The sequence below is a fragment of the Hemitrygon akajei genome, chromosome 16, assembly GCF_048418815.1.
Source record: "Hemitrygon akajei chromosome 16, sHemAka1.3, whole genome shotgun sequence".
In the NCBI taxonomy this organism is placed as follows: Eukaryota; Metazoa; Chordata; class Chondrichthyes; order Myliobatiformes; family Dasyatidae; genus Hemitrygon; species Hemitrygon akajei.
In genome coordinates, this window is record NC_133139.1 from 90,363,168 (window position 1) to 90,384,445 (window position 21,278).

Genomic DNA, 21,278 nt, shown 5'->3' on the forward strand with positions numbered 1-21,278 from the left:
AACCTGCCAAATGTACGTCTTTGGACAGTGGGAGAAAACCTGAGTACCTGGGGGAAACCCACGTGGTGAAGGGGAGAACGTATGAACTCCTTGCAGGCAGTGTCGGGAATTGAACCCAGGTTGCCAGTACTGAAACGCGTTGTGCTAACCACTACACTACCATGCCGTACAAGGGAACCATTTAATAGTCGTAACAGTGGGACAGAAGATGTCTTTGAGACGTGCAGTATGTGTACTCAGCTTTTGTACCTACTGCCCGATGGAGGGGGTGGGTAGACAGAATGTCCAGTGATTACGCTGGCAGTTTGAGGTAAAGACAGAGTCCATGGAGGGGAGTCTGGTTTCTGTGATGTTCTGAGTTCTGTCCACAACTCTCTACAGTTTTTTAATCATGTGGAGAGTAGCTCCCATACCGAGCAGGAAACACTCGCTGGTGACAGTGAGGGGTGGGGGGTGTGGAGAGGGTGGGGTCAATGCTTCTGCCGCTGCTTGTGTATGGGGGGGGGCTTTGGAGTTCTGAAGTACCCGTCATACACTCTTTGGGTTTTTTTGTTTTGTGGATGTCTGTGAAGAGTAAGAATTTCAAGTTGTATATGGTATACATTCTCTGATATTAAATTGAACCATTTGGAAAGGTTAGTTAGGTCTTTGGCAGCTGTTCATAATCTGTATGGTTTTCTTCTCCTACCCTTGCCTTGGGCACGACAGCTAGTCCACTGATTTTACCAAATCATTTGGTCTCTTACATGTTCTGTACCAAAATTCCATGGCTTCCTACCTTAAAACTGGAGTCTCTTCTAAACTGGCCAGAACGTGGCTGGAAACAGGGCTTATTGCTGGCATGGGGGAGCGGGAGAAGCTACTGCCCAGGATGAATGTCAGCAGCAGGGAATTGTAAACTTATCATGAGCACGAGCTTCCATAATATCCAGGCATCGTGAAGGACCAGGTACCTCAAGAAGGCGGCACCCATCACCCAGGTCATGCTCTGTTCTCATTGCTGCCATCAGGAAGGAGGTACAGGAGCCTGAAGGCACTCACTCAGTGATTCAGGATCAGCCTCTTCCCCTCTGCCACCAGATTTTTGAATGGACATTGAACCCATGAACACCACCTCACTATTTTTTCATTTCTTCCTTTCGCACTTCTTATTAACTATTTTATATAAATATATTTATTGTAATTCACAGTTTTTTCTCTATTATTATATATTGCAATGTACTGTTGCCACAAAGTTAACAAAATTCATGACATGATGACATATGCCGGTGATATTAAACCTGATTCTGATATACATGTGACACGAAAAAGCTAATCTCTTTCTCTCAGACTCCACACAGACAGCGCCAGTGGGCAGCATTGAACCAAGATCTCCCTACCTTTGCAATCGGAGACCTTCTCAGGTTGGCCTTCAAGATGGCCATCCGCGACTTCTCATCGGGCAGTGGGATATAAATTAGCTGATCCAGTCGCCCGGGGTCTCAGGATGGCTGGATCAATGATGTCAGGTCTGTAAATAAACCAATAAGGAAAGTGCTATCATTTCTGCAGCACCCTCACCACCCCAGGGGTCCCAAAGCAGCTCTCGTCCAGTGAATCCCTTTGGAAGTGGAAATGCAGTGCAGGAAACATGACCCGTCAGTTGGTTTGTGCAGAGGAAGCTCCCACGAGATGGTGACTGGATAATTTGTCGGTAAGACTGTCCTAGTTATACCTGTTCCTGAAGAGGTTAAAAGAGGAGAGTGGTGGGTACCTGGAATGAGCTTTTAGGGGTGATGGTGGACATAGGTATGATATGATGTTTAAGAACCAATTAGATATGAATATGCGGTGTGTTGAGGGATATGGATCATGAAAACCTTGTCCTAGTTATGTCCATGTCCAAAAAAGTGGGCCTTGTGCCCAGGAGTGACTGGTCCAGCTCACGGGAGGGAGTCCTGCCACTGAGACGAGTCCTCCGGTTGTCTGGGTCTTCCTCATGGGAATGGGTCTGGTGTATGGTTACACCCTACCCCTTACCTCTGAGGGACTATCCCCTCTTTCTGGAAGTGAACCTGGCTGGGACCGAGCGGAACACCCCTCGGTACGATCTCTGTCCTTGGGAGTGGGCCTCTGGGACTGGACTCTGCACCTGGCCCTGGGATTCATTCCTGAGAGAAACCCCTGGGAGTGGGCCTGCAGGGAGACGGTGCTCGGAAGTAGAAACGGCTAATGGTGCCACTTCTACTTCTGCACACAGTAACGTCCTTTTGCTTGATGTTGGTTTCAGGAAGGGGAAGAGGAAGGAGAGAAAACATTCACCAGTCTACATCAGGAGCATGGCAGTGATGAGCATCAGATTAATCAGTGAAGTTCCTGGCTGCTAACATACCAAATGACCTGTCCTATAACTTGCACATAGATACAGTCATAAGGAAGGTGCTCGAGGGTCCTTATTTTCCTTGGAGGTTGAGGAGGTTTGGCTCATCATTAAATTCTTGGACAAAGTTGTATAGATGTGATGTTGAAAGTGTCCTCGCTGGTTGCAGTTTGGTCTGATGCTGCAAACTGAACGTGCAGAAATGTCAAAAACTGCAGAGGGGACTCTTCAGAGGCACGTCCCCTCCCTCCATCGGTAGTACCTACAGAAGGTTGTACAAGAACTAGGCATTCATCAAAGCTCCCTCCCATCTCGGTCAGGGCAGGAGACGGAGGAGTCTGAAGTCCCACACCACCAGCTTCAAGAACAGCTACTTCCCTTCAACCATCTGGTTCTTGAGAAAACCGGAACAACCCTGATCACTCCCTCTGTATCACAGCCACAGATTAAAAAGGTTTTGTTTGTTTTTGCTCTATTTTATGGTCTTTCTTGGAAAAATTGAATATTTTATTTATATATTTCTTGTGAATACTGCTTATCTGATGTTATGTACCCGGACTGATGAGGCAAGTATGTTTTCCATTGCACATGTGCGTGTGACAATAAAATCAGCTTCGACCTTTAACCCTTGCAGATATCTGTGAGAGACAGTCCGTCTCTGGGACAGAGTCTGCGGGAGACAGTCCGTCCCTGGGACAGAGTCTGTGAGAGAGAGTCCGTCTCTGGGACAGAGTCTGTGAGAGAGAGTCCGTCCCTGGGACAGAGTCTCTGGGACAGAGTCCGTCTCTGGGACAGAGTCTGCGGGAGAGAGTCCGTCTCTGGGACAGAGTCTGCGGGACAGAGTCTGCAGGAGAGAGTCCGTCTCTGGGACAGAGTCTGCGGGAGAGAGTCCGTCTCTGGGACAGAGTCTGTGCGAGAGAGTCCGTCCCTGGGACGGAGTCTCTGGGACAGAGTCTGCGGGAGAGAGTCCGTCTCTGGGACAGAGTTTGCGGGACAGAGTCTGCAGGAGAAAGTCCGTCTCTGGGACAGAGTCTGCGGGAGAGAGTCCGTCCCTGGGACAGAGTCTGCGGGAGAGAGTCCGTCTCTGGGAGAGAGTCCGTCTCTGGGATAGAGTCTGTGGGAGAGAGTCCGTCCCTGGGACAGAGTCTGCAGGAGAGAGTTCGTCTCTGGGACAGAGTCTGCGGGAGAGAGTCCGTCTCTGGGAGAGAGTCCGTCCCTGGGACAGAGTCTGCGGGAGAGAGTCCGTCTCTGGGACAGAGTCTGTGCGAGAGAGTCCGTCCCTGGGACAGAGTCTCTGGGACAGAGTCTGCGGGAGAGAGTCCATCTCTGGGACAGAGTCTGCGGGAGAGAGTCCGTCCCTGGGACAGAGTCTGCGGGAAAGAGTCCGTCTCTGGGAGAGAGTCCGTCTCTGGGATAGAGTCTGTGGGAGAGAGTCCGTCCCTGGGACAGAGTCTGCGGGAGAGAGTTCGTCTCTGGGACAGAGTCTGTGGGAGAGAGTCCGTCTCTGGGACAGCGTCTGCGGGAGAGAGTCCATCTCTGGGAGAGAGTCTGCGGGAGAGAGTCCGTCCCTGGGACAGAGTCTGTGGGAGAGAGTCTGCGGGAGAGAGTTCGTCTCTGGGACAGAGTCTGTGGGAGAGAGTCCGTCTCTGGGACAGAGTCTGCGGGAGAGAGTCTGACTCTGGGACAGAGTCTGCGGGACAGAGTCCGTCTCTGGGACAGAGTCTGCGGGAGAGAGTCCGTCCCTGGGACAGAGTCTGCGGGAAAGAGTCCGTCTCTGGGAGAGAGTCCGTCTCTGGGATAGAGTCTGTGGGAGAGAGTCCGTCCCTGGGACAGAGTCTGCGGGAGAGAGTTCGTCTCTGGGACAGAGTCTGTGGGAGAGAGTCCGTCTCTGGGACAGCGTCTGCGGGAGAGAGTCCATCTCTGGGAGAGAGTCTGCGGGAGAGAGTCCGTCCCTGGGACAGAGTCTGTGGGAGAGAGTCTGCGGGAGAGAGTTCGTCTCTGGGACAGAGTCTGTGGGAGAGAGTCCGTCTCTGGGACAGAGTCTGCGGGAGAGAGTCTGACTCTGGGACAGAGTCTGCGGGACAGAGTCCGTCTCTGGGACAGAGTCTGCGGGAGAGAGTCCGTCCCTGGGACAGAGTCTGCGGGAAAGAGTCCGTCTCTGGGAGAGAGTCCGTCTCTGGGATAGAGTCTGTGGGAGAGAGTCCGTCCCTGGGACAGAGTCTGCGGGAGAGAGTTCGTCTCTGGGACAGAGTCTGTGGGAGAGAGTCCGTCTCTGGGACAGCGTCTGCGGGAGAGAGTCCATCTCTGGGAGAGAGTCTGCAGGAGAGAGTCCGTCCCTGGGACAGAGTCTGTGGGAGAGAGTCTGCGGGAGAGAGTTCGTCTCTGGGACAGAGTCTGTGGGAGAGAGTCCGTCTCTGGGACAGCGTCTGCGGGAGAGAGTCTGACTCTGGGACAGAGTCTGCGGGACAGAGTCCGTCTCTGGGATAGAGTCTGCGGGAGAGAGTCTGTCTCTGGGACAGAGTCTGCGGGACAGAGTCCGTCTCTGGGACAGAGTCTGCGGGAGAGAGTCCGTCCCTGGGACAGAGTCTGCGGGAGAGAGTCCGTCTCTGGGAGAGAGTCCGTCTCTGGGATAGAGTCTGTGGGAGAGAGTCTGTCTCTGGGACAGAGTCTGCGGGAGAGAGTTCGTCTCTGGGACAGAGTCTGTGGGAGAGAGTCCGTCTCTGGGACAGCGTCTGCGGGAGAGAGTCCATCTCTGGGAGAGAGTCTGCGGGAGAGAGTCCGTCCCTGGGACAGAGTCTGTGGGAGAGAGTCTGCGGGAGAGAGTTCGTCTCTGGGACAGAGTCTGTGGGAGAGAGTCCGTCTCTGGGACAGCGTCTGCGGGAGAGAGTCTGACTCTGGGACAGAGTCTGCGGGACAGAGTCCGTCTCTGGGATAGAGTCTGCGGGAGAGAGTCTGTCTCTGGGACAGAGTCTGCGGGACAGAGTCCGTCTCTGGGACAGAGTCTGCGGGAGAGAGTCCATCTCTGGGAGAGAGTCTGCGGGACAGAGTCTGCGGGAGAGAGTCCGTCTCTGGGAGAGAGTCCATCTCTGGGATAGAGTCTGCGGGAGAGAGTCCGTCTCTGGGACAGAGTCTGCGAGAGTGAAAACGTCTCTGGGACAATTTCCGTGTGAGTGATGGTGCCTCTATGACAGAGTGTGTGGGAGTGAGACTGTCTGTGGGACAGACTATGCGGGAGTGAACAGGGTGCACGTATGTGAGTGCGCCTCTTCCGATCTACCTGTTCGTGGCTCCGATGATGAAGACGTTCTTCTTGTTGGACATGCCGTCCATTTCAGTGAGGATTTGGTTGATCACCCTGTCTGCCGCCCCACCGCCATCCCCTGCGCTCCCACCGCGAGACTTGGCGATGGAGTCCAGCTCATCGAAAAACAAGATGCAGGGCGCGGCCTGTCGAGCCTGAACAAAATACAGCAAGGGCCAATCAAAACAGGAGTCTTCCACAAGTTACCAGATTTAACCGGAAGAATCTCTGACTGATGTTGCTGCCGACACTGGTGCCATGATCCGGGATAATCACTATGGGCTATTATTTCTTAGTAAAGGGGTGGCATTGGCAAGGCCAGCGTTTATTGTCTATCCCTATTTGCCCCGGTTTGAGGCAACAGTTCACAGTTGACCACCACGCATTTCAATCACACCACAGCTACTCCACAATTTAGATTTGTTTAACAGAAAGAAACATGAAAATATGAACAGCTGACATTGGGGGGAAATGATAGTGATCTGCTCCTGTTAGATCAGCGGTGAAGCTTGTGGAGCTGCCGTCTGTGGGAATATAACTCTCACGGGCTCAGAAAAGCACCGGCATAATCAAACACTTCACCCACCCTAGATATTCCCTCCTCTCTCCTCTCTGCAATCGGCTGGAAGATACAAAGGTCCAAAGGCACAGGGACCGCTTCTGTCCCACTGTCATACAATCGTGTGTGATAAGATGCTCAGTTCTCACTGTTACCATCAGGGAGGAGGCACAGGAGCTTGAAGACACACACTCAATGATTCAGGAACAGTTTCTTCCCCTCTGCCACCCGATCTCTGAACCCATTAGCATTACATCACTACCTTTTTTGCACTACTTATTTAATTTAACAAATATACACACATGGACACCTACTGTAATTCACAGCTTCAATTATTATGCATCGCAATATACTGCTGCTGCTACGTTAACAGATTTTATGACAAATGCTGGAGATGTTAAACCTGATTCTGATTCTCCTCGTCAGAAATTGTACATTATTGCACGTTCTCTGGAGCGTTTACACTTTATTCTGCTTTGTTAGTGATTTTTCTTTGTTCTACCTCAATGTACTGTGTAATAAACTAATCTGTATGAACTGCGCAAGGCAAGCTTTTCTAAGCATCTCGGTACATTTGGCACCAATAAACCAATGAACCAGTATTTCTCTCACACCCTTTGTAATTTTGGAACGTCTAACAAATCTCCCCTTAACCTTCTTTGTTCCATAGTGAATAATCGAAGCTTCTCCAGGCTTGATGTTCACTCACATCCCAAACATCCACTTAAATCCTTCCTCAACAGCACTGTTACCAACTTAAACATGCAGTAAAAAGGAGAAAGAGGCCATTTGGCCCCTTACTTCTGTTCTACCTTTCAACGTGAATGTGGCTGATCATTCAAATTCAGTCTTCTTGTTTTTTCCACATATACCTTGACCTTTGTAACCCAACCAATATCTAACTCTTTCTTGACTATTTAATGATCTGGTTTCAGTGCATTTTGCTAGAAATAATTCTACAGTCTCGTCTCTGTTAGATGAAATCTCTCCTCTTAAATGGCCTGCTACCTATCCTTAGACTGTGATATGGACTTCCAGGATATCAGGAACATCCTTTCAGCATCTAATTTATTAGGTTCTGTCAGAAAATCACCAGACTTCAGTGACATCTCTTCTTAACTCTAGCATATATTCACCCAATCAGCCCAATCCATTTTCGTACATCAGGTCTGCCATCTCAGGTGAACTTTTGCTGAACTCCCTCCACACCAACAACCTCCTTCAGCAGACCAAAAACTGCATACAAATAAAGGTATAATCTTATCAAGACCCTGTGTAATTAGGGAGCTGGAAAACTGGTCCTCCAGCCCATCTGGCCCATGCTGACCTAAGCTAATCCCCTTTCCCACTTCAGCCTTTCTTATCCATGTGGTTGTCCAACTTCCTTTTAAATGTTGTTAATGTACCTGCCACAATCACTTCCCCGGCAGATCATTCCATGTACTGACCGCCCACTGGGTGAAAACGTTGCCCCTCAGTCTCCCATTAAATCTCTCCCTTCGCAGCTTCTCATATTTAAATTCCCAATCCCGGGAAAAAGACTATACAGTACTCATTTTCACTCCTGGGAAAAAGACTATACTCATTCCCACTCCTGGGAAAAAGTCTGTATTCATTTGTCCTCTCCTTGTCCCTCATTACTTTAAACTGACTACCTCAATAACATCTTCCCTCGTTCTCCTTCCCCCCCAGTGAAACAAAAAATCCCAACCTTCTAAACCTCTCTCTATAGCTCAATCTCTCAAGTCCTGGGACCATCCTGGTAAATCTCCTTTGCATTCTTTCCAGCCTGACGGCACCTTTCCGATAACGTAAACTGAACACAACGTTCCAAATGTGGCCTCACCGTTATCCTTGACACTTACTACAAGTCACCTCTGCTTCTGTATTTGAATCCTCTTGCTGTAAAAGCCAGCAAAAAAATAAGCCTTGTATCTGGAGGCTTACCTTCAGCAACTGTTATCCTGGGTAACAAGACCCCATTGCTCCTCCCCCTTTTCACAATCTATCACCTTTCAGATAATAAATGCCTTCTCGTTTTATCCAGCAAAGTGGACACCTCACGGTTATCCACATAAAGCTGCCAAATTCCTTCAAAGTGATTAAGGAGACTTTGTACCTTGTCAAAGACATCCCGTACATTGGCTTCTGACTCTCCAAACCACATGGTGAGCAGCTCTGGTCCTTTGATGGAGACGAAGTTAGCCTGACATTCAGAGGCAATGGCTTTTGCCAGCAGGGTCTTTCCACAGCCGGGAGGACCGTAGAATAAAACACCACGGGATGGGGTCATGCCAAACTTCAGGAACTTGTCTGGGTACTCCACTGGGTACTGGATGGAGGAAAAGCAGGAAGTTATTCATAGAGAGTACTGCAGCAGAGAACCAGGGCTTCAGTCCATCTAGTCCAACCTGACCTGAACTTCTGCCTAGTCCAACCTACCTGCTCCTATCCCTCTAAACCCTTCCCATCCATGTACCTACTGAAACTTCTATTAGAAGTTACAATTGAACCTACATCTATCACTTCTGCTGGCAACTTGTTCCACACTCACACCACCCTCTGAGTGAAGAAGTTCCTCCTCTAATTCCACTTAAATATTTTACCTTTCACCCTAGACCTTTGACCTCTAGTTCTGGTTTCACCCAATACCCTGTCAGGTATGGAAGTCTGCAGTCCAGGTGCAGGTTGTTGGGGCGAGGTAGAAGGCCAGGCTGACATAGACTAGAGGGGCCGAAGAACCTGTTTCTGTGCTGTAGTCCTTCTTTACTGTGACATTTACGCTACAAAAGTATGGGAAAGCAAGGGAGAGTCACGTTGAGGGCAAGGTTGGGATTGTATGGTAGAGTAGACCAGAGCGACATAGTGGCTTGTTTCTTGCTCCTGATTGTTTTGTCCTAACGGTGGGAGGAGGTGAGAAAAGATTCCAAGTCCTTGAGTTGGGTTTAGATTGTTGGATTTTAGTGCTATCTCCATTCAGCCCAGGCTGGATCCTCCTTTTTGGTGTTTATCCCACTGAAATTTAGCATATCCTTTTATCGATGCAGAAGAGAATCATTCTGTATGGAAGCATCACAGCCTGGTGTGGCAGCTGCTCTACACATGACCGCAAGGAACTGCAGAGAGTTGTGGATGCAGTTCAGGATATCACAGTACAATATGACAGACTTTACTGCATAATCTGACACTTTGTTTACCTGCACTGCATTGTCTCTGTAGTTTTTGTTCCGTATTGTTAATGTTTTCCCTTGTCCTACCTCAAAGTGCTGTGTAATGATTTGATCTGTATGAACAGTACACAAGACAAGTTTTTCACTCAGTTAAAGTCTGTCCCGAGCCTTATAGGCTCAACAGGCCGGTGCTTATTTCCGGTTTCCGTGGCGTGAAGCGACTGAGAGTACGAGACTCTCCCCCCGGATAGGACGCCAGTCTATCGCAAGGTTAACCTCCAGCATTTTGCCGGTACCCATTTTCAGCTGGGTGGACTGGAGCAATGTGTGGTTAAGTGCCTTAATCCTTAATCATTGCTCAAGGACACAGCACGCTGCCTCAGCTGAGGCTCGAACTCACGACCTTCAGATCGCTAGTCCAACGCCTTCACCACTTGGCCATGCGCCACACCGTCTATCTCAGTAAGTGACAATAACAAACCAATACCAATGCCATTGCTTCTGAAACCCCTATTCCCCACCTACAACAAGCGAATATTAATACATCACTGCCACTCACTGCGATTAAATAAAGGCATTCCTCTCATCTCCCCTTGGGTTCTTGGCCCCTGGAGGCCATTCCAGCATCCAAGCTCTTTCTGGCCGTGAAAGATTAGCTTCTTTTGTCACATGTATGTCGAAATATAAAGTGAAATGCATCGTTTACACCAAATCAAATCAGTGAAGATGTGCTGGGGGCAGCCTGCAAGTGTTGCCATTCTCTCTGGCACCAAGATAGCACGGCTACAACTCACTAACCCAGACCATTGGAATGTGGGAGGAAACCAGAGCACCTGGAGAAAACCCACACAGTCATAGAGGAGAATGTACAGACCCTTACAGACATTGGTGGGAATTGAACCCTGATCTTACAGCCAGTGTTGTAAAACCTTGCACTATCTGCTACGCTGCCATTCTGCCACCAACTGTGCCCTCCCGCCCCGAATGCTTTACCCCGGTTAAGGGAAGTACTTGCTTTCTTTCTGCACACCCACCTGCACAAGCTCCTGGAGCTCCCGTTTCACCTCATCCAAGCCTCCAATGTCGTCCCAGGTGACCGTCGGCACCTCCACCACTGTCTCCCGCAGTGCTGAGGGGTTACTCTGGCCCAGTGCCCACTGGAGTATACAGGGAAACAGGGCAGGAAGCATTAATTAAACCAAGCACCAGTCTATGACACACACAAAATGCTGGAGGAACTTAGCAGGTCAGCCAGCATTCATGGAGGGGAGCAAAAGGTCAGCGTTTCAGGCCGAGACCTTTCTTAAGTCCTGATGAAGGGTCTCAGCCCAAAATGTCAATTGTTTATTTCCCTTCGAAGATGCTGCCTGACCTGCTGAGTTCCTTCAGCATTTTGTGTGTGTTACCCAAGATTTCCAGTATCTGTGAATTTCTTGTCTTTATTATTATCAATTTGTAACCCTCACTCTGCCCACCTAAATCTTCTCTTTCAATTTAAGACCACAAGACATAGAAGCAGAATTAGGCCATTCAGCCCATAGAGCCCCTCCTAGTTTCACTCCTTATCCCACATCAGTTGTAACTCAGTGAGTAATGCACTCTCATAAACACAAGAGATTCTGCAGGTGCTGGAAATCTGCACAAGATCCTGGAGGAACTCAGCAAGTCGGGCCTCTATGGAGGGGATTAAACAGTCGAGGTTTTGGGCCGAAACCCTTCAGGTAACGCACTCTTCCGTCCGAGTCAGAGCACTCTGGGCTCAAGTCCCACTTGCATGCATTTAAGAAGGGGGTGTGGGGGGGATTAAGTTCAAAGAAGATGTGTTGAACAAGATTTTTTACTACACTCAGTGCCGGCAGTCTAGTGTGCTGCCGGAGTGGTGCAGGCAGATACCACGGAGGTGTTTATTTCCTTTGGAGACACAAGCCCTTCTGACCCAATGAGCACAATTACGCCCGTCTGAGCAATGAATCTACAGTGTCTATGGAACGTGGCAGGAAACCAGAGCACTCGGAGGGAACCCGAGGAGTCACAGTTTAAAAGGCTCTTCGGTAAACACATTAATATGCAGAGAGTAAACAGGAGTGTTTAGTTTAGTTAGCCATTTAATTAGTTCGGCACAAGGCTGTGGACCAAATGGGTTTACTGTTCTGTAAGCACAAAGATCTTGGCCAACACTCCAGCTCAGCACCACAACTGTCCTCATCCAGGCTCTCAGCACTTCATGTCAGTATGTGTTCAATCTCCTCCTGCGAAGCAGACTAGAATATTGTTAATGGTGTCAGTTAGCTGGAAGATGTTGATTGGAAAGCTGGCTGGTCTGGGGAACCGGGAAGGCCTCACCTGGAAGTCATCCATCGTCACTGCCATCGAGTTCAGGACGTCTGCGTCAATCGTCTCGTCCTCCAGGTCAATGATGTTCATCTTCTTCCGAATGGCCTGCAGAGCGGCCTCGGAGCAGAGTGCGGCCAAGTCCGCGCCCACATGCCCGTGGGTGTCGTGCGCGATCTGCAGAAGGGAATCAAATCAAGCAAAGCTGGTTTCCTGGGCTGCCATGCAGGAGGAAGGTAGATTGAGTCGCCCGGGCCTAAAGTCACAACAACCTGGATGAATCAGGTCGGTTCCGGGGAAGAGGGGTTACCATGACAACAGATCGAGTCAGAATGGCCTGTAGTTAAAGAGGTGGTTGATTTGTAAAGGTGACAAAGGTTATGGGAGAAGGAAGGAGAATGGGGTTGAGAAGGATGACAAATCAGACATACTGGAATGGCGAAGCACTCAAAGAGCCGAGTGGCCTAATTCTGTTCCTAGTCTTTAGGTCTGACCCCATTAAATTTAGAGAAATGTGGCCACCTCATCAAGACATTGAAGATTCATCAAGGTTCATCAAGGTGGGTCGAAAGGGTTTGGGACTGAGATGAAGTGAAGTATTTTTTGTCTACTGTGAATACAAAAATGAATCTCAGGGTAGTATATGGTAACATATGTATACTTTGATAATAAAATTATTTTGAACTTTAAAACATTGAAGTAGGAGCTGGATAAATTTCTCAATGCTGAAAAGACCGAGGGACATGGGGAGAAGTTGGCTGATCAGTCTCCATCATTTTGGAAGGCAGAGAAAGCCGAAACAGCTGAAAGGCCTCATCCCTACTCCTATCCCTGTGTTGGTGCCAGCAAATTGGGGAAACGTATCTTCAGTTTCTGACAGCAATCGATGTCTTTGAATTCTTAACTTGTTAACATTAGTTACGTGGATGCTTTCTGCAACCAATGGCTGTCCCCGTTCTCCCACCCCAAGGAGCTCCCTCTCCCCTCTTCCCCACCTTCTCAAGGTCCACGTCATCCGCCAGCTTCATGTTCTTGGTGTGAATCTGTAAGATCTCAAGCCTGCCGATGGAATCTGGGATTCCAATGTCGATCTCGCGATCGAAGCGACCTGTCGAGACAGACAGCAAGAGGATACAGGGGTCACCCTCGGAGGACTCGGAGGTGAGCGTGGGTTGGACAAAATGTGAGTTGGCTGGCACAGACAGAGGTGCCCACATGTGAAGCCTGATTCAGCTGTGGGTCCTAAGATGTTTTCAGGTGGCAAGTCTTTGCACAGTACTGTCAGGTACATGGAGGATAGGACAAATGGACGGCTATGTAGGAGGGAAGGGTTGGATTGATCTCAGAATCAGAATCAGGTTTAATATCACCCACGTCATGAAATTAGTTGCTCTGCGGCAGCAGATTTTAGGTTAAAAGGTCCGCTCAACATCTTGTGCTGAAGAGCCTGTACTGTGCTGTACGGTTCTACGTTACATAGTACATAACCACATTTGGTAAATAGCACTCTGTCTAAACCTTTCCCATCCATGAATTATGAGGAGTGAAGATGGGGTAGATGGTAGGACATTTTACCCCGAAAAAGAGGAATCTAAAACTAGAAGGCACGAGTTTGGTGAGAGGGTTGGAGAAGATCTGGGGTGAGGGGTGATGTTGGGATCTGAAATGAGGGGTGATGTTGGGATCTGGAATGAGGGGTGGTGTTGGGATCTGGGGTGAGGGGTGGTGTTGGGATCTGGGGTGAGGGGTGATGTTGGGATCTGGGGTGAGGGGTGGTGTTGGGATCTGGGGTGAGGGGTGATGTTGGGATCTGGAATGAGGGGTGGTGTTGGGATCTGGGGTGAGGGGTGGTGTTGGGACCTGGGGTGAGGGGTGATGTTGGGATCTGGGGTGAGGGGTGGTGTTGGGATCTGGGGTGAGGGGTGATGTTGGGATCTGGAATGAGGGGTGATGTTGGGATCTGGAATGAGGGGTGGTGTTGGGATCTGGGGTGAGGGGTGGTGTCGGGACCTGGGGTGAGGGGTGATGTCGGGATCTGGGGTGAGGGGTGGTGTCGGGACCTGGGGTGAGGGGTGATGTCGGGATCTGGGGTGAGGGGTGGTGTCGGGATCTGGGGTGAGGGGTGGTGTTGGGATCTGGGGTGAGGGGTGGTGTCGGGATCTGGGGTGAGGGGTGATGTCGGGATCTGGGGTGAGGGGTGGTGTCGGGATCTGGGGTGAGGGGTGGTGTTGGGATCTGGAATGAGGGGTGATGTTGGGATCTGGGGTGAGGGGTGGTGTTGGGATCTGGGGTGAGGGGTGGTGTCGGGACCTGGGGTGAGGGGTGATGTCAGGATCTGGACTGAGGGGTGGTGTTGGGATCTGGGGTGAGGGGTGATGTCGGGATCTGGGGTGAGGGGTGGTGTTGGGACCTGGGGTGAGGGGTTCTGTTGGGATCTGGGGTGAGGGGTGGTGTCGGGATCTGGGGTGAGGGGTGGTGTTGGGATCTGGAATGAGGGGTGGTGTTGGGATCTGGAATGAGGGGTGGTGTTGGGATCTGGGGTGAGGGGTGGTGTTGGGATCTGGAATGAGGGGTGGTGTTGGGATCTGGGGTGAGGGTGGTGTTGGGATCTGGGGTGAGGGATGGTGTTGGGATCTGGAATGAGGGGTGGTGTCGGGATCTGGGGTGAGGGGTGATGTCGGGATCTGGGGTGAGGGGTGGTGTCGGGATCTGGAATGAGGGGTGATGTTGGGATCTGGGGTGAGGGTGGTGTCGGGATCTGGGGTGAGGGTGGTGTCGGGATCTGGGGTGAGGGGTGGTGTTGGGATCTGGGGTGAGGGGTGATGTTGGGATCTGGAGTGAGGGGTGGTGTCAGGATCTGGGGTGAGGGGTGGTGTTGGGATCTGGGGTGAGGGGTGGTGTTGGGATCTGGGGTGAGGGGTGGTGTTGGGATCTGGGGTGAGGGGTGATGTTGGGATCTGGGGTGAGGGGTGGTGTTGGGATCTGGGGTGAGGGGTGGTGTTGGGATCTGGGGTGAGGGGTGATGTTGGGATCTGGGGTGAGGGGTGGTGTCAGGATCTGGAATGAGGGGTTCTGTTGGGATCTGGGGTGAGGGGTGATGTTGGGATCTGGGGTGAGGGGTGGTGTTGGGATCTGGGGTGAGGGGTGATGTTGGGATCTGGACTGAGGGGTGGTGTCAGGATCTGGGGTGAGGGGTGGTGTTGGGATCTGGAATGAGGGGTGGTGTTGGGATCTGGAATGAAGGGCGATGTTGGGACCTGGGGTACACTGTCTGAGACTCCCACACTTTGAAGAAGTATCTACACACTTTGAAGAAGTATCTAACGAAGCCCTTAATCACCAAGGCATAGTAGGCCGAGGTACGTAGAGGAGTCAGAGGCTGGAAATTGGAGTGAAACAGACGGTGGAGGCACTCAGTGGGTCAGGCAGCGTCTGTGGAGGGAAATAGACAGGAAACACGTCAGGTTGCGACTCTTTATCTGGACTGTGCAGGGAAATGGGATAGTCTGGATAGGTAAAATCAAGCAGAAAGTACTCAGCAGGTCAGGGTGCATCTGTGGAGATAGAAACAGACATGTCAGAGCGAAGATGCTTCGTCATAACTGGGAATGAATATTTCCTGTATTTTCTATTTATATTTTAGATTTCCAGCATCTACACAGCTTCCTTCTGACTGGGGTGAGATAGGTGTCCGGTTTTGGGGGGGGGGGGGGGTTAGCACCTCTGGTAAAGGGGCTTGTCGTGTCCATTCTGGGGGCCACTCGTTCTCCATTGACAGGACACTCAGCTCTCACCTCTGGCTCCAAGAAGCTGTTTGCCTGTGACAGTGGCCACACCCCGGGACACCGTTTAACAGGTGAGGTAAACCAAACAGCCTCATACCCCAGTGAAATGGGGACCTGCCTGTGCCGGCATGCGAGTTCATCTCCGGCGGACTGGGCAGGTGAGATCAATGGCCAGGAAGACAGCTCTGCAAAGCTTTGTGGGGAGCGAAGGGCATCGAAGAAGCCATGCTCATCCCCTGCGACCAAGGAAGATCCCAATCGCGATGACTACTCATTCCGCAGGGCCTGGAATTCCGGGGTTGAGAGAGTGGAACTGGCCCAGTGCAATTGCTTTTCCACCTTAACAACCCTCCCACACGGGTCTTCTGCCATCTTTGGACACAACGGACAGCCAACAGTATTTGATGGTCAGTGTGGAACCTGGGCCAAAGGCTTTTTTCCTGTAATATATGACTCTATAAGTCTGAGGGGAGAATCACATTGAAACCTCCCAAATACTGAAAGATCTGAATAGAGTGGATGTGAAGAGAATGTTTCCACTGGTAGGGGTATCGAGTATCCGAGGGCACAGCCTCAGAATTAAACTAGGATGAAGAGGAATTTCTTCAGCCAGACAACGGCGAAGCTGTGGAACCTTTTGCCACAGAGGCCAGTGGAGGCCACGTCTTTGGATGTAGTTAAGGTAAAGATTGATAGGTTCTTGGTTGGTAATGAGGTTAAGAGTTATGGGGAGAATGCAGGAGAATGGCATTTAGAGCAGCCATGATTGAATGGCAGAGCACACTAGATGGGCAAGAACTGCTAATTCTGCTGCTGTATCTAATGGCCTGGAAACGGTGACGGTGGCCTGGAAACGGTGATAGTGGCCTGGAAACAGTGACGGTGGCCTGCCACGGGGCAGACTGCAGCTGGTCTGAAACCCACCGAATCTCCGGAGTGCCGGGTCAATGCTGTTTGGCCGGTTCGTGGCAGCAATAACGATGACGTGAGTTCGTTGCTTCAGTCCGTCCATCAGGGTCAGGAGCTGGGAGACAATCCGACGTTCCACCTCCCCGTGGGTCTGCACAGTGGGGGGAGTGAGGGAGAGAGAACATGAGGGAGTGGGAGAAAGAGGGGGACAGAACATGAGGGCGTGGGAGAGAGAGGGAGAGAGAACATGAGGGAGTGGGAGAGAGAGCGGGAGAGAACATGAGGGCGTGGGAGAGAGAGGGAGAGAGAACATGAGGGCATGGGAGAGAAAGAGAGAATATGAGAGAGTGAGAGAGAAAGAGAGTATGAGAGAATGAGTGAGAGAGTGGGAAAAAGAGGGGTATGAGAGAGAGAAGGTATAGCAGAGAGAGTATGTGAGAGTACAGGTATTGAGTATGTGTGAGAAAGAGAGTGAGAGAGATAGAGATAGATATTAGGAAGAGCATTGAGTGCCTCTGAGTGTATCCATGGAGCTGGCTCCTGCTGTATCCGGTAATCGCAAATGGAACAGCTGGAATTCAGTCATTTCTGAATAAATAAATTCAGGATTCACTGTGTAAACCCCGGCTGTCGATCACTCTGCTCCTTTGGTGGGCTATGCATAGAATCCAACGAGTTTCTCAACTTGCAGAGTAGGGGCTCCCAGCCCATAGATCCCAAAATTTTTAGAACAACTGAGGAAAGTTCCTTTAGCTCCCACTCTCTGTTCTGTCTCCAAACACGAGGCACTGCCTCCCAACTCCACATCTCCCTCACCCCGCCTGGCGCCGTCTGCCTGTCACCCACTTCCTCAGCTGGTTGCATCCCATCCCCTGCCAGTCCCGGTGTCTCCTCTTGATACCGTCCATCTGTCCTCCACACTCTCAGTCTGACCCCAGACCTCCGTCATCCCTCTGGCTCCACAGATGCTGCTCATCCCACTGTTCCTCCAGCTGTTTGTTTTTTGTTCCAGATTCCAGCACCTGCAGTCTCATGTGACTCCGAATGGGAAAGGTAATTGAATATGGCATACACTGCTTTTAATTTAATTTACACAATTATAATGTTTTAACTTTTTAAGTACTTTAATTCATTTTAATTAACTTTAAGTATGTCTACATTTTAACACATTTGGGGAATATTTGAGGAAATCTAAAATATTCGAGAATATCAAATCTCCAATGATTAAGCGGAGGCTAGACAGTGTTGTCTGGAAGCTCTGGTCAGGCTGTCCCTGGGGTAGGGGTTCAGGAAGGTCACCGTGACCGTCCGGAACCCAGCTCGAGTCAGCCCAGACAATGAGACATCAGAGCAGAAACAGGAACAGATCTTTTGTCTCTTCAAACTGTCCACCATTCAATACAATCCCAATTTACCTTCATCTCAAATCCACGTTCTTATTCTTTCGGCCATAAATCACACAGAATTACAGCGCACAACAAGCCCGTCATTCTAAGTGTCACTTGCTGGTGTTAGTGCTCCACATGCAGCAGCCATCCCCTATAATCCATCTAACTCGACCAACACTCCTTTCTAAGGCAACACGAGTGAATCTGCAGATGCTGGAAAAAAAAACACGAAATGCTGGCAGAACTCAGCAGGCCAGACAGCATCTACGGGAGGAGGTAGTGACGACGTTTCGGGCCGAAACCCTTCATCAGGCGTGAAGTAACATGGGATGGTCGAGGGGGGATAAGAAGTGGGGGGAGGGATAAAGTAGAGAGCTGGGAAGTGATAGGCTGGAGGGAAATGGGCTGGGGGAAGGTGGAGAATTATGGGAAATAAAAGAGAAAGAAAGGTAGGGTTGGGGGGAGAGATTATAGTGAGGGGGAAAGAGAGAGAAAGAGAGAGAGAAAAAGAGAGAGAAAGAGAGAGGGGAAAAATTATAGTGAGGGTCTGGTTCTCTTTCTCTCTCTTTTCCCCTCAGCCATCCGATTTCTTCCCCTCAGCTTCTTCCCCTCAGCCATCCGATTTCTAAATGGACATTGAACCCATGAACACTACCTCATTACTTCTTTATTTTTTCTATTATTATATACTTCTTTGTACTGCTGCTGCAAAGACGACAAATTTGTCGACATGTACCGGTGATATTAAACCTGATTCTGGTTCTAAAACCTACACCCTCCTCCTGTTTAATCTCACCTCACTGCCTCTTAGTACTTTGTAATGAAGCAAGGTGTCCTGAGGCCTTAATCAAATTGTAAATACGTTCCCAATAAAACGTGACCTTTATCACTTATAATGTGGAAAACAGTCCATTCAGCAAGTGAAGGAAATCAAAGAAAAAACACAGATGCTGTATATCTGAAATAAAATCGTACAGTACTGGAAACACTCAGCCGGTCAGTCTGCATCTGTGGAAGGAGTAGCAGGGACTGGCCTCTCCTGTTGGGGCGGGACTGCCCTCTAGTGTTCGATCGAGGGAAGGACAAGCTGGATTGACGGCATGTGCTTGCCTGCAGACTGCCAGGAACTGCACCATCAATCTGAGGGACATGTCACCCAGGGACTTCGGGCTATATACAGTTCTGAGTGTCAGAGCGTCTATTGATCAGTGTCAAAAAAGCCAAATTAAATCCACTGAAATTCAATGTTGTAAAACAATAAAACATGAAAACTTCCGGGGTGTGGGGGGTGCTGGAGATTTTTTATAAGCACTCTATATTTTTTGGTGTAATTGTATGTGAGCTTTCTGGAATGTGCTGTGTGCCTGTGCTGTGTTGTTCAGTGTATGTTTTGCATCTTGGTGCCAGAGGAATGCTGGTTCATTCGGTTATATTTTTGTGTGGTTGAACGATAATTAAACTTGAATTTGATTTTGATTTTGATTTGAACGTTATGGCTTTATCTGATGAAGTGACTCAGACCTGAAGTGTTAACGTGTCTCCTTCCACAGATACTGCCTGACCGGCAACGTATTTCCAGTATTTACTGATCAGTGCGCAACCAGTGCAGGTCTACCCACAACTTGGTCACACTCTCTCTATGCCTCTGGCACTGAGGAAAGAGTGGACCTGTGACAGGCAACAGCACCTTCTCTCTCTTCGGAGCAATAGCGTCCAGTTCATCGATGAAGATGATAGCTGGTGCGTTCTTCTCAGCTTCCTCAAAGGCCTTCCTCAGGTTACTCTCGGACTCCCCCGCCAGCTTGCTCATGATCTCTGGACCTGCGCAAGAAATTCCACAAAGTCACAGTAACATCAAAGCACAAAGTCGGCCAGTTTCATCTTTAATATGTTTCATAGAATAGAACACTACAGCACGGACGATGTTGTGCTGTCCTTTTAACTGACTCTAAGATTAATCTAACTCTTCCCTCCACATAACCCTCCATTTTTCTTTCCTCCATGTGCCACTGGTATGAAACCACTACTCTCTGTGTAAAAGAAAAAATTATCCCTGTACTTTCATCCAATGACTTTAAAATTATGCCCTCTCATATTAGCCATTTCCACTCCAGGAAAAAGGCTTTGCTGTCCATTCTATCTGTGCCCCTTATCATCGTTCATGCCTCTATCAAGTCATTTTTCATCCTATTTTCACTCCAAAGAGAAAAGCCCAAGCTATCCTCATAAGATATGCTCTCCAATCCAGGCAGCATCCTGGTAAACTTTCTCTAAAGCTTCTATGTCCTTTCTAGAATGAGGCAACCAGAACCTGAATACAGGGTTCCAAGTGTGGTCTAACCAGAGTTCTATATTCCCTTGAATGCAATGCCCTGACTAATGAAGTTTCACTGGATGTGACCGCACTTCTGATCAAGTTACGTCCTTGATTGACTGACGTGATTTGTTAGATTGTTTCAGGAATGTGAGACCTTACCCCTCCTTACAACATCAACAGCAACTCAATAAACTGACTGGTGGACTACTAGCAGGTACAGGTCTGTTTGGCCAAGGTGGCTGCGATTGATTATCAGTTACTGTGTGAATTGAGGTCATTTTTCACAATCCATCAGGTAGCACAGCAGCCCAAAAGAACGTGCCACTGTCTCGCAGCTCTGGGGGGTGTGCTGGTTCGATCCTGGCCATGGGCACTGCGTGGATTTTGCAGATTTTCACTGTGACTGCGTGGTTTTCCCCACATTGGTGTGATTTCCTACTACATCCCAAAGGTCCGTAGGTTAATTGACCACTCGGTGTGTGGTAGAAATTGGGGAGAGTCATAAAAACTATTAATGAAGGATCAGTGTAAAAATGGATGGCTGATGGCTATCACAGACACTGCGCTGAGCGATCTCTTTCTAAGCCATCTCGCTTTGTGACTCTGCACAGTGAGGGATAAATATTGAGCTGGAAACGGCGAAAAACTCACAGCACCATGGGATTCTGTGAAGGAGAAAACACACGTTGGCACATCGGCTGAGAGCTGACTCCTCCAACAGGACATCAAAAACGTGACTGTCACCCTGGGATAGACGTTTAAGCTCCTGGGGTGTGACTCCAAATAAGACCCACCGGGTCGAAGTGAGAAAGGTGCTCACTGAGCTACCTTTGTGAAATCATAGTTAGGTAATTGGTCAACTATGCAGAGGCTTAGATTGTTAGAGTCGTAAGTTCAAATCCCATCGCAGCAGCTGCCAAATCTAAGTTTGAATAACTAAATAAATATGGAATTAAGTTAATTTAATTAAGTCAATGGAATCACTGGGTATCCTGTAAAAGTCACCTGGTTTGATAAAGTAGTTTTGAGATGTAGACGCACTATCTTAATTGTCTAAGCTATAAGTTATTCCAGACACACAACAACATTTTGACATTTCAATGCCCTCTGACACATCCCAGAAAGATTACGGGCTGTTTGCAAGGAGCAATAAATGTTG

The 21,278-nt window shown here is 49.4% G+C and overlaps 1 protein-coding gene across 1 annotated transcript in view; it reads right to left on the reverse strand.

The window, feature by feature from the left end:
• Positions 1–21,278, reverse strand: part of LOC140740288 (transitional endoplasmic reticulum ATPase-like) — a 79,342-nt gene that overhangs the window by 16,574 nt on the left and 41,490 nt on the right. Inside the window, 9 exon segments of the mRNA XM_073069426.1 lie at positions 1,380–1,478; positions 1,480–1,510; positions 5,637–5,815; positions 8,339–8,551; positions 10,424–10,546; positions 11,733–11,897; positions 12,716–12,828; positions 16,430–16,565; positions 19,490–19,623. Coding sequence (XP_072925527.1) covers positions 1,380–1,478; positions 1,480–1,510; positions 5,637–5,815; positions 8,339–8,551; positions 10,424–10,546; positions 11,733–11,897; positions 12,716–12,828; positions 16,430–16,565; positions 19,490–19,623 — 1,193 coding nt within the window.